Raw genomic sequence first — 14,517 nt, 5'->3', positions numbered from 1 at the left:
AGCCTGCGCAAACCATGCGCTGACAATGATCCAGACTAGTCTTCAAACATTTCGGGAATTAGAGCATGAAGTTACTCCTCCAGAATGACGGCTTAAATTTAACTATCTAGTAAAAAAAAATAAATTTAACTTACTTCCACGCTAGTTTAATAAAATTTCAAAACATTCAGTTGGAAATTTGAATAAAGTTTCAGTGATGTGACCATAGGAATGGAATGAATTTTTATTGGCTAATAGAATTACAAGAGAAATAACCAGTATTTCTCCCAGTTTATGAATAAAACGAAACGCAATCAAGTGTTCCCAATCTGGTTTGGAATTAATTATTCATCAATGTTTATTGAATATTCATTTATTATGCTATTTTAGGGACTGAATTCTGATTTAATTCCCAATTTATATAAACTTCATTAGTGGGAGTTATGATGAATGCCAACTACAGAAACAAGACAGAAAATTCACTAAATGGTTTTTAAGATTTAAGCGGTTAATGAACTTTTAAATTTTCTATTGTTCACTAGACATAATTCTGAAGCAATCTTAATACACATTAGTAAATGATTGTGAATGTCGAGATTTGCATTTCATTAAAAACTTTAATTTAACGCTAATGGTGATTCTAAAACCCCCATATTAAACTAAAATTGACGAATTTTTGTTTACTATCTTTGACTCACCGTTGGATTCTAAAAGATGCTTCAGTATTGTACTAAATTCTAAGATTATTTATCAATTGCTTTAATGCGGCAAATAAAGCAATTTAAGTTTTTGCTTAAACCAATTTTATCTGTGAGTGATTTTATTGGTACAGATTATTTTTAAGAAAAACTGTTGGATTAAGAGAGAATCTCACATTATAATACGACAAATAACCAAGAACTAATCAGGGAAAGGAGCAGCTTAGTAATTAGTTATCGTTTACTGGATTCCAACGCGGACATTCCAGGTTCGAATCCAGCTGCTGGCCCTTAGATTTTCTCTTTCTAGGAGCTTCTTATAGCACACTGTCCGAAGGCCGGCCGTGCGTTGAAAAAAAGCTCCGGATGCCGATTCCCCCAGATACTGACGCGCCCTAATTGCAAAAAAAAATTAAACAAAAACTAGCTCATCAGATTCATCAAATAGGACAAATATTACAAAACAGTACCGTAAAAATTTTATCAATGCGCCTATTATCTACTTATAAATTATTGAATAAGATGATGTAATCTACCAAGACTATTACTCCGAACAGATCAATAAATATATAAATGGATTGGTTGATGTGTGTTAAATACATTCAATACCGTAAGAAAATAATAAATACAATGCTTCGCCATTACAGTTATCGCTCTTTAATTGCAATGATAATTAGGTAGAAAAGTTTACAAATAATTTTTACTTAGTTTTTGTTTTTAGTAATGTATTGTTGGCAAAAGTTTAAAGACTTGAGAAAGAAAGAATGTCACCTAATAATTTGAGGTTAGCAGTTGTAAATAATTTAGCAAGATCAAATAATGTATCATTATTTTTGTTGACCTCTTACCACTTCCAGGAATAGATCCTTTTTTTAAAATAATTTATTTAAAATTTTTCCGGGTTTCACCTCTTAATGTGAACAATGGCCCCTTAGAAGTAAAATTTTATTAAAATGCTTAATTTGCAGTTTTGGTCTGATTTTTTTTTTTTAATACTCTTCATGATAGGCTTCGATAAAGGGTGGCGAAAAATCGAGCCAGTAAGCTAATAAACCATAAATTTATAGCTTAAGGGTTTTCTCTTGAGTAAGCAGGTCTCTTTGTGCACAGCAGTTGGCTCCTGACAAACATATTTCCATCCATTCATAGGGACTTTGTCTCCTTTTATTACACCATCAGTAATTTTATTTTTATCTTATAGAATATGTGTGCTAAATTTAGCAAAAGCCGTGCAGCGGTGAAGAAGCCAATTTACAGTAGAATCTCTGTTGCAATCGGTACCCCTGATAATCGAGAATGTATCTCATCCACAGAATTAAGCGGCAAAAGTTTGAAACACAGATACATTTAAAAACTTGGGAGAGGTACGAAGCTACTTCTTGTGGCTACATACTATTGAAACCATGGTTCCAACCTATGTTTTTACATAATTAAATCATAAATTTTCATTTTTATTTATTGACTCTTCCTCCAATAGTTCTGCAATCGGCACTTTCAGAAAATAATCGGACCTAATCTCTGTCCTAATTAGTTTCTAATCAAGGTGTTATTGTACACATTTAGCAATGTGTCAACCCGCATAACAGTCGTGTACTGCGTTGTTGTGGTATTGTCTCTCTCTTTCAGTAAACAAACTATCTTACGATGAAACTTTCTGTCAAATCAAACTACCTGCAAAGTTTAACAATTTGATTAATGTAGTTGTAATGTACCTCCGTCAGGTTAAGATGAATTTTACATTCACCTTTTTATGAAATCTTTGTACTTAAGGAATTATGCGATGGACAGATTTATATTGCTCAAATAACTTCAGAGAGCAAGAAATTATACAGTGCTCTTTTGAAAATAATTATTAATTAACTTTTCTAACCATTTGCTTTTTAATTTAATTCTCTACTTGAACTTGTTTTGCATTTATTGTGCAATCAAGCAGCCGGATGTTTCTTTCATTAGAACAACATAAACGTAAACCATATTTAGGTGAAAGGATAGAGATAATTCAGTAAATAAATCGTCAGGCAATGAATTATGATGAAAAGTTTTGTCAGCAATGGCTAGAAAACGACTACTTGAAAACCAATTCCTTTATTATTTCTCTCTCGTTTGAGTATTATTGGTGCCCTTCATCAAGGATCCCTTAACGTAGAGAAATAATAAAGAAGTTGCTCTGTAAGAAGACTTTCTCTTGCCATAGCCAATGAAATTGTCTCATCGATTGTGGAAAATATATATTTTTTTGAATTTGCAGCTTTTGATCGGCTAAATGCAATGAAATCACCTTCTAACTAACTGTCCAGGCAAATCACAACTTCAAAAAGTCCTTTTAATAAGACAACTTTTCGTCATTATATACGAAGTGATTCCCACCTTATCGATTGTGATGAAATCGGAAGTCATGGGATAGTTCGCACGAAGTTCGCCATCATTGAGACAGAGTGAACTACAATCATTGACTACCAATGTCAATGTTGCAAAAATCATCGAGCACCTATAATTTCAAAGTTAAGCAGTAAAATAGCACAACCTTAAATGTAATTGCCGAGGACTCCTAACATTTCTGAATAGATCAAACTTCACGCGGAGCTCTTCTGTGTTTTTCTCTTTTCGAAATTTTCTCATAACCATTTCCAAATAACCCAGAAAACTTAAAACTCGATGGTCTACAACCTTGAAATTCTAACATTGCATTAAGAACTTACCTGAAATTTTATAATTTTAATGTTATATTGTTCAGAAAAGTTAGTTTAGACGAAGGCTTAAGATGTAGATTATAAATTACCCTTGAATTACAAATCACATACGAAAAGTTGCTAACGAATTGCCATTTTTCGCTTTTGACTTTTTATTTTTTTAAAATATTTCAAGTTCTAGCCATAAATACCTAAATTGAACTTCCTGATCTTTATTATTGAAGAATTATTTATTAGTATGAATCGATAAAAAATAGCTAGTCACATCTAAGCCTCCATATCATACAGTGGCTCGTAATTCTACCGGTAAAAGTTTTCTCACATATCATTGTTATGCTGGCAATAAAAATTATTAATCCAGTCGCCAAAAGCGGACCAATTATCCAGACCGCGAGTGAACAGACTGATAAAGTAGTGAAGAGAGGTAGAGATTAGCGTGCCTTTTATCAAAATTAATGGCGCATATATTAATTGCTTTGGACTTTTAATTAAGCTGCAGTTATTAGCCTACTCTTGGAACTCTTGGATACTATCATTCCATGTATTTAAATTAATTTTCTGATAGGGAATTCCATGGCCTTCCTTGGGTAGCTTAGATTTAGTAACGCCGGCGTATCTCACGCTAGCTGACGTAACTCTCAGTCATTCAATGATATCGTGTCTGAGATAAAGTGCAGAGTAAAAAAGTTTCCTATTTGTACAGCTGGACATGAGTGTACACATATACTTTCCAACTTGTTTGTATTTGTATTTCAAATAGAAAACACCATTATTTGTACTTATATAGAGGAAAAGATACAGAACACGGACGAAAAAAGTAAAATAGTTGTTTGCAACCATCTCTGAAACAAGCCGTTCTTTGTCTAGCAGTTTTGTAGCTATGTTTTTACCGTATGTTTGAAATACTTCAGACTACAGTACTGTATCTTGTTCTTTAGGTTAATCTTCGTATCAAAACAACAAAAACACTGTATTCTGAAGCAACTTACTCCTCTATGATAAAAATAGTATTTTAGTAAATATTAAATCAAATACAAAATCAAGAGAAATGGTTATTTTTACATTTATACTTTTATAAAAAAAGATATATACTATTATTGTTTCTTAAAATCATGAAAAAATAAGCCAATCATTTAATTTATTAAGAAAACCAATTAATATTTGTTGAAATATCTTTTCAATTGTAGAAAAATTTAAATATATAATATGTGAAATAATAGGGAGTCACTGCACTTTTTACAATAATACTCATTTTGAGTTGGTTGCCGATGCCAAGTTATTATATCTGAACTCAGCACGATTCAATAAGGTCAACGATGTGCTAGTCGAAAAAAAAAACGAAGTCAACAGAAAATAAAAAAATCAGCAGCATAAAACAAAATCAAATTCAAAGCGCCAGTTTACCTCAAAATAATTGAGCTGAAGTTTGAACTCCTCAACTGCTTACCATACCTCGCTCCTATTGACTCCCATTTATTCATTTTTGAGGAATAAAACTTTTATGACGGACCTATGTAATGTTATATAGGCCGTATTGAATTATTCGTTTTCAAAAATTTTCCGACCAATGAAAAATAAAACTAACTACTGGTCCAAAGTTAATCATACTTTTGAGAATATCTTATTAATGTATGTTTATTTTCCTAATAAAACTTTAAATTTGGAAAAGTAATTTTTAATACTTACTTTAAACACTAAATTGAATGAATGTTGCTGCGAAGTCGGCCACATCGACATACATTTATTTATAAATGTTTATATAAATATTATGTTAAATGTATTATAAATATTTATTTTTTCACACTTCCATTCATTTCTTTAGATACTGTTCAATCAATGATTTAAATTACTTACGTCTTCTTTAATGTAACAATATGCAGTTGTTGCACATTTTTATTAAAAGCAACACATAGATTATATGAGAAATGTAATCGTATATGAGAAAAAAATAAGAAAATATCAGAACATTTGATACCAGTGCTGAAGTAAAGCGCTAATAGCCTTGGAAGCTGATGCCGCTATAAAAACAAAATTAAAAAAAAAAAAACATATAAATTATAATTCTTATAAAATATCATTAAAAAATCTAAGCTGTTCCACAAAGAATGTAAAGGCATGGATTGATGAATAATGATTAAAATATTATTGTAGGAAGGAGACGGTAAAGTTTGCTGGCTCAACTTCAAATCGAGAATGTAGACATTTCACTCCTACAGTTCTTGCTTCGAAACAAGTTTGTCTCAAAAAGGAAAGGTAGTTTTTGTGGGTCTATACACGATATTAATTTAGAGAAAGCATCAGAATTGGTTTAGAAAATCTTTATCATCAATATCTGAGAGATAATTCCTCATTGTCGCATAATTTTCAGCCACAAATTATGTTATTATAGTACTCTTTGAATTAAAATTATAAATATTTTTTAAAGTTAAGATGCAAGAACCTATAATATCAACGGCATCCAAAACCTTTTGGACTCCACTGCAGACCACCTACCAGCGATGTGTTAAAAACAAATTATTGAATAGTTTACACCCTACAATTTCAGCTTTTCTTTAACTGTACATAAATGTGACCTGTCATAAAATTAAATTGAATTTCAGTTATCGAAATCACCTTTAAATAAGTTCTCATTTTCGTTGAGTAGATGAAAGCCTGGTCAAGCAAAGGTTTGCTTGATTTGGATTGCTAGTGCAATCCAGTAGCTTTATAGCTACTTAAAATATACTCACTTCCAACCAAGTAAAAATTTCTTGAGGAATGGGAGCTACTTTGTCTTTCTAGTTAAAATGTGTGACATTGATCAAATAGGTGATAAAATCAATGAATTCTTGTCAGATTGAGTAAAATTGATATTCATTGAGGAATCTGTGGTTCCTCCTTGCTTATCTCTTTCTCCTTCCCTTATTTTTTTTATTCTATACAGTAATCCGGATTGTTTGGTGTGTTTAATACTCAAATAATGAAAACAAATCGCAAAGCAAAAAAAAAAGGAATGATAGTAATTTTGGGAGAAAGAAAGATTAAAAATTATATTATTTAAGCTGAGGTAGGTTTATTAAACTGGGCGGTTTCAAGAACAGGTGAAAAAAAAAAAGAATAGCTAAATATAACTTGACTGGCTTTAATATACAATTTACTACCGTAGTGACTAAATCTTAATTAATTATAAATTTTCTTAATATATGTATATTTGTTGAGATTAAAATCTTATGAGTAATAGCAATTAAAAAAAGTACATAGGATAAGAAGAGTAACCAGTAAGTCAAAAGTTATGAAGTGTTGTTTAATATGAAAGGCTACCACTGGGTGCAGCACTTCCTTATTTAACAATTGTGAATTTGGTTCACAAATGTGTGAGATGGTTAACTTTAAATAATCTCTCATGCCACAGAAATTTACTTGCCTCTGGCTCAAGCTCCATTTTTTGATTAACTATTGGGGTAAGAGCCCTTTAATTACAGCAGAATGCTTAGATTTTTCTCTTAGTCTCCACTTTTGTATTAGTATTATGAATAGGTAACTTATCTTCATAAGTTATGCATTTCAATACATTTTTCTTTAAAGGGTTATATGTGGGAAAATTGTACGTGAAAATCACTTTTCTGAATGCTAAGTTAAGCGTAACATACCTAGTCATTTCCTTGCCGATAATGATTGTATAAAACACAATTTTTAAAAATTGAACCCTTAAAAGCATATTGCAGCTTAACTGTTTAAACTTAATGTTTATTTTGTTCCTTCTTATTTACATAACATCAATATGTCGGAAAGAAATGCTTTCGCACAATGACTGTGTCACTGTTTGCAAAGCACATAATCAATTTAAGTACCTACATTAACTCATTAAAGAAAAAACCCAAAAACTTTCTTCTCTAAAGCAATCATTATATCGCCTTCAAGAGTTTACATCCAAGTATATTAATATATAATTGTAACATGCAACATCTTTGAATGTTTTGTTCTTCGAAGTAGTTCTCATTTAGTAGACCTGTGACATTCAATTTTACTTCAACAGTATCCACTATGTCAAATCAAGAGCATTAAATGTTTCATGACCCACTTTAAGCATAGCTTTCTTCTCTTTTATTTCTCTCTCTCTGTTAGAAGGTACAATATTTCTTCCATACAAGCAATATGTGAGTAACGAGAAGTATATTTAATAATAATAGATCTTATGGCTTTATTGGAATAGGAGTTAGATATTTTCCATAATCTAATTAAACTACATTTTTGTAATGACATTATGAAAAGAGAGGGGAAAAAAGACTAAAATACTATTGAGTCGAAAAAATGAGAAATTACAAACTTCAAAGTTGGCTTCAATCAACGACCAAAAATACAATTTATCAAAAATGGGAAAACGTAAGCTGGCACAAATTAATTATAGGGTAAAACTAAATCATCTCCAATTTGTACTTTTAAATGTTAAAAAAGTTAATTATAACCACCATAAATAAAATAATTATTACCTTAGCTAATTACAAAAAGGTTTACTTACTTCAAACAATACATATTATCCACTTTCTCTAATTAAATGCAGAAATGAGACCTAAAAAATTTCAGACTCAATACCGTAAGCTAAATAAAATAAAATACATGTTTTTCTTAATGAAGATAGGCTGGGACAGAGAAAGTTAAACAAGGAAACTGAGCTTTGAGATCAGCACAAGTGCAAATCTTCTAAGTGGGAGAACATGTGTATTAAATGATGAACGTGTAATCACACATGATTCTTAACCAGAGTGTGCTAACCGGATTTGGCTAATTGCTGAAATTTTCTAAAGTAGCATCTAAAATTTAAATAATTTTCGCATACATCCCACTATGAAATATTTATAAAACAGTACTGAGAGATGATGACAGCACAAATTCGAATAAATCATCAGTGTTAATTAAATTGATTTCTCATTTTTTGCAAAATATCAATTTCTGTACGCACAAGGGGTACTGGATCTGAGCCAGCTACATTGAGATTGACACCCGTTGGTACATTAATATAATTTCGTAAGTGGCAGGTAACATAAACGAAGAATTCTAGTGTCAGACATCATCAGCATTCCAACAGAAACCTTAGGTTTACTTACAGCACCCGTCTAAAATGAATGCTTTAACAGGAGTGCCTTCACTGAGCTCTCAAAAAAAAAAACTTCAAAAAACACTTTTCCAAAAGGAGTTATCATAGAGATACTCATCAGACCTACAAGCATTTAACAATTTAAATAGTCATAGATATTACCGCATTATTTAGCAAAAAAATATTTACCTGATTTACTACATTTTTCAAAAGAAAGAGAGGTACACCGGACAATTGACAGTTTTTATTTTTTTCAAGAAGGTATTTAGAAATTCCATCAGCATTATGAAACGGGACAATTACGGCTTATCAGGATAATAAACCGAGATTTGAAGCAAAGCATTTCTGAAAAATGAGCAAATTCAGTTGGGCTCCGTGCAATGAAGATGCCAACAGAGTTTTTAAAAGACCTCGGACCTAGTTTTTTGAGAAAAATTGAGTTAGAAAAAGACCGAGATGAAGTACGAAAATAAAAGAAGGCAAGCAGTCACTTCCTGCAAGCTCGATTTTCGTCAGAAATAGAAGGTGAAATTTTCTAAAAAGATGGCACTTTCAAAAGGCCAAAAGGTACTTTCAAAAGATGCCAAAGAGAATTTTACAAAACAAATAATCAGATCAATCTGAGCTAATTTAAACCAATTTTGGAATGATCGACGGTATCAAAGGCTCTCTTTAATTCGACGATAATTCTTAATACTTCCAAACACGAATAAATGTTCGCAGCTGACAAAAAGAAAACCACGTCGTTAGTACCACTATTTTTGCGTTAAACCTCTTGCACCTCAGGAATAAGGTTTCTAATTCTGGCCCACTCGGCAAGTCTACTATTAATTATTAAAGTAAATCATTTTGTAATTGAATTAAAGATCGCATGTGTTGGGACCACGTCCATTACGGAAGCTTTATTTAGCTTGGCAATTTATGAATACTGATCATTACTCTATCACATTCATCAACAAAGCACCAATAATTTGAAAAACTTCCATAACTGGAGCAAGTATTTTATGACAAAATATTTCCTACTCCTCAACTGGGAATGCATTGTAAATTTAATGCCTTACGCTTTCCCAAATTTGAGGATTCCCAACATCAGTAATAGCTTCCCAACGTTTTAGAAGTAATGCTCTTTACTTAATTTTACCTATGACTTGTACTCTTTCTTTTTGCTAATAACCTTAATAAATAAAATTGGCGTTCTTTTTTTTTTCTTCTTCTTCTTCTCTTTTTACAGTGATTTAAAAAAGTACAACATACAAGCTTTATTCAGTCAGCTATTACCGCTTCCTGAACAACAATTTTTTTTTATTACAAGTTTCTTAGTAAAGCAATAAGTGAGTGAAGTAAATAATTGAAATTTACATAAAACAGAAAATTTATTTAATAAAGACAGTAGTTTTGGCTTTTTTACAAAAGGAATTGTACAAAATTTACTTTTAATCACAACTTCAGAATATTATTATTTATTAATCTTTCAATGTGCATGAGGCACACATCAGTTCAAAAATATTAATACAATAGGCGTTAACTTGGAACTGAGAATACATATCTGATGAAATGTAAAGGCTAAGTTGAATAAAATAAAAATTTATTCTTGAAAAGAGGAATTGTTCATATTTTTATATTAATACTTCTCAAATGGAAAGCTCTTAAATAAAATTTAAAAAAAGAAGCGTAACAGCCTGCGTAAATCATATATAACTCATATTATATATCGCACTTATAATAATCTCCTTAAAAAAAACAAACAAACAAAAAACAAAGCTAATGAAGATTTTTAGTCATCTAGCTAAGAAATAACTTGAGGGCGTAAGTGTAGCCTGTCAATAACATCTTGTGGCATACAATAAGTAGGATTAATTCTTTGTAATCCAGGAACCTGCAGTAGAGAAAGTCCTGCAAGTCCAAACAATGTATGAAAAGGATCTGGAATATCACCTGGTCGATCACTAAATCCACCAGTTTCTACATCTTGAGTGGCTAGTATATAACCAACAAGAGAAGAAGTATCTATCCAAGAAGATCGTCCTAAGACAGTCAATGATGCAAGCACCCACCATGAATAGCAAACATCTGGAAGCTTCTCAGGCCGTCCATTTAGTCCTCCACTGGGGAGCTGACGTTCACAAAGCCACCATCCTAAGTGGTCAGCATCAACTCGTGAAAGTTCTCCTATAATTGAGAGAAATCCAATACAGCAATAAACAAGTCCAGCATGGCTTTCAGAATTCGGCTGAGAGCCAAATGCTCCGTCAAAATTCTGACATCGCATAACAAACTCAGTGGCTTTAGGTACATCAATGGCATCCAGTCTTCCAAGCAGTGACAAGCAAGCTACAGCACAAAAAGAAAACCTGGTATCAATTTCACCCCATTTGTCGCCAGCAAAACTTCCATCTGGTTGCTGCAGGCTTTTTACGTAATTGACTATGCTTTCTATGGGAAGTTCAGATACTGCATCAAGAATGCATGCAATTTGAACAGCTGATAGAGTGTAGAGGAGGTGAGGATCATGTCCAATAGAAGCACTTATTCCTCCTGACTCTTTATCAACACAAGCACTGATAAAATCTAAGAACTGTCTTTTATTCACATCTTCTACTTTACCCATCAGACCGAGTGCTGTTAAAACCCAGTACATACCTGACATCCGTAAGTATTCTGTCGTACAATAGTCATATTCATCATCGTTTGATCCATAAGACAGAATAAATTTCAAATGCTTCTCCGTTAGTAAAGTTTTTGGTCGATCCTTTGCAAGTGTAACATCCTTTAGCAAATTCGCCATAGGTATGATTTATAACAATGTGGTCAAAAAATTCAAATATTAAAATTGTTAATAGGATTTCCAAGCCGGTATTAGCATTGCACAAATCACAAATCTTACAGCTCCTAATGTTGGTTACACAGAAATGACTTTAATCTTAAATGTGATGATAGTATAAATAATTTCAATCTTAATTTTCTAATTAAAATAATATAGGGTTAATTCAACAGACACCTGAAGAAACTCTCAGAGAGATGGTAGGTTATACAATTCGCAGTATGTCTTGAAACATGAATACATCGATTTAAAAGAATAATCACGATTATCTTTTGTAGTTAAGATTTTATTTTTATAAACTTTTATTTCACCATAATTGAGGATTAGTTTAGTTCAAGTTTACTCCAAATTAATTGTAAAAAAAGTCAAAAACTAATTTTACATAAGGGGCCTATTCTAAAAAACGATGGAGAACGTTAAAAGCTAAAAATTTAAGTTAACATCTCAAGTTATCTGATTACAAGTTATCTTTACGAATTACCTAAAGTAATTCTCAATAAATCATCAATAAAATAAATCTCAAATTGTCACTTTACTTGCATCACATCTTTTTCCCAAATTATGTTCTAAGTTTGTTTTTTTATGAAAAAGGCCCATTTGAAATTTACTCTTCACATATTCTGCACAAAATCTGTAGTAAGCGATAATAATGAAGCAGCAGTATCCACTTCTGTTAATTACATAGTATAATGTAAATTATCCATTCTAATGAATCCTCAGTGAGAATTGAAAAGATTTGTTTAAAAGATATAATAAAGATATGACTATTTCTAATTAAAACGTAGATATTAGACTGCACATTTGAAAAGAATGAAAAAAAAAATCCATTTCACATGTAATATTACACAGAGGAGTATAACTGTACAGCTCTTTTCTCCTACAAATCCATTCAAACTATTTTCTCATTAAATGGCGTCACGGTAGCCGAGTGGTTAAAGGAGAGGCCCGCAAAGCTAAGAAGTATTGTGGTACTGGGTTCGATTCCCAGGCTAGGCCTTGGGCTTTAGAGACTCTAGAAATGGTTGTTCAATAATCCCAACGAATGTATAATAATTGACTCTGCCAGGTTCATCATAGTAGGTTGGTAAATAGTGACTTATTAATAACTTTTAATTATAATGTACATTTTAGAGCTTAAAGACATCTTCCAGCTAAATTATTTATAAACACATCAAGGAAGAGCTTGTGTATTATCTATCCTAAATGAATGAATAATTATCAAATGAAAAAATGAAGCATTTACTTCTTAAACCAATTCCTTCCAGAAAAAGACCTTATTGCTCCTCTGTTTTCAAGGATACAGTTTTACTTACTGCGGAACTTCTTTATATTGCTTTTATAGTGTTGTATTATTTACTTATTTTTATACCACATATTTTCTTCCATTTATGAGGCACCTAGGATTTTAAATTCTAAAAATGGTTTTTTGTCAGTATAACACTCAGCTTACATCCTCAGGCTTCACTTCATCATAAACTCATCTTTTAAACTAATCATTTTCTTCTCTTAACATTACAGGGGATCTGGAACAGATTCAAACATTCCTTTCTTATTAAAACATTGTAAATTGGAAAGTTCATCCTTAGCGATTTGCTCCTTTATCACTCCTGCGATAATTTTAAAGAACTGTTAAAAAATATACTCGGCACTTGTTGAATATGTAGTCTTCTGTTGAAGTGAGAACCAAACACAAAGTACGAGTTCCAGTAAATTAAAAGCGCTTGAGATGGATTACAAAATGAGATCAGCAAGAGTTTCCCAAAAGGATGAATAAAGGACCTCAATAGTTTTGGAGCGGATGGAAGTAGATGAAAATATTATCTGTACGGTTCCACAAACGTGTTCTAGTATGTTATAGTCATCTGTAAATGAAGTAAAAAGAAATAGATTTAAACATTACCTTGCGATGTGGTTTTCCCCTGAATATTATAGGAAGTAGCTAAAATGAGATAAAAAAATATATGAAGCCAAATTAAAACAACATCGTTTATTGAATTCAAAATGTACAAAATGGTAATTGATTCAGACTGCAAAATTTTATTTCAATTCTAACCATTTGCATCAGCTAATATATTCATTGTATGTAACTGCACAATATCATAGTTTCTTCGTAATCACTAAGACATTCTTTGAAAACAAAAATATATTTTAACAAAAACAAACCAATTCAAGGAACTCGACAGGTAAAATCCATCAAAAAAATTAGCAAAAATACATTCAAAACGAATGCAAGGAACTTATTTGGGTAAAAATACCTTGAATATGTTAAGTTATAAAGAAAGCACTAAAATAAGTTGATCACAATGTCTTAAAGTTCCAAAACAATGTTTTGACTATTTATGAAACAGTTGGTCATTCCAAAAAATTATTTATTTTTGGCATTAAAACAATACAATAACCCATCGTAATTATATAGCTCTCCTAGCTCACGAATCGAAATTTAGTAAATGCAAATACTTAAAACAAATCTTAGAATAAAACAAACACCTTAAATATTATCTAAAGGAAAAATGGCGTAGGAACGTTACAAAGAACACAATATTGAATTTAAGAAGGAAAAACATTTGAACTCCTGGTTTCTCTTTTAAAAATGACTAATCTTGACTACCTTTAAAAGAGCTGGATAAATCCACGATTGGTAAAGTAAAAAGTAATTCAATAGTAGCTGATACTTCAATGTTCTTTGGCCAAAATGTATTCATTCAAATTGAATTACACTTTCTCTTTGGTATTAATAATAATAAAAGTCATTTACCTTATAAGTAGGTCTCTTGGACCTCCTTGAACATTTAACTGAATCGTATACTTTTTGGGAGAAGTTTTCAATGGGTACTACTGTTGATTCTTTATTAGCCAATGGTACAGTTTTTTCTGGCGTTTCAATCTTAATCTCATTCAAACAAACTACATTACTGACTGTGTCCAGAGAGTTGGAAAAATTTGATGTATTTGAAGGAGACGATTTACCATTTTCAGGTGGACTCTCTGTCTTGATTTTTAGAAGCCCTGGCGATTGCAGTTCCATACTAAATGAAGCTGGGTTCGAATGTGGCACGTGAGTAAAGTCATCTGAATTCTGGTTCATATTTTTTATAGGTGTCCTCTTGTGAGAAAGTTGACAGGTGCATTTTTCATTGATTTCAAGTTCACCATTTTTAAGAGTTGAGTGCGAACATCTTACTACTTCTTTCAATGCAGAGATTTCTTTATTAAGCACAGATATTGTTGAAATGAGACCTGATAACACAGACACTA

At 31.5% G+C, this 14,517-nt stretch overlaps 1 protein-coding gene across 1 annotated transcript; it reads right to left on the bottom strand.

Moving 5' to 3' along the window:
- Positions 1–9,795: 9,795 nt before the first annotated feature.
- On the bottom strand, positions 9,796–11,479 carry RabGGTb (geranylgeranyl transferase type-2 subunit beta). The gene has a single exon (XM_074124149.1). The coding sequence runs from the start codon at positions 11,224–11,226 to the stop codon at positions 10,228–10,230; it is 999 nt and encodes a 332-aa protein (XP_073980250.1). The 5' UTR covers positions 11,227–11,479; the 3' UTR covers positions 9,796–10,227.
- Positions 11,480–14,517: the final 3,038 nt, after the last annotated feature.

This window comes from Rhodnius prolixus, unplaced genomic scaffold (genome assembly GCF_049639745.1).
Source record: "Rhodnius prolixus isolate KJV_2025 unplaced genomic scaffold, Rpr scaffold_3, whole genome shotgun sequence".
NCBI classification, from domain to species: domain Eukaryota; kingdom Metazoa; phylum Arthropoda; class Insecta; order Hemiptera; family Reduviidae; genus Rhodnius; species Rhodnius prolixus.
The sequence above is the reverse complement of the archived record's forward strand: the minus strand, read 5'-3'. Positions and strand labels throughout refer to the sequence as shown.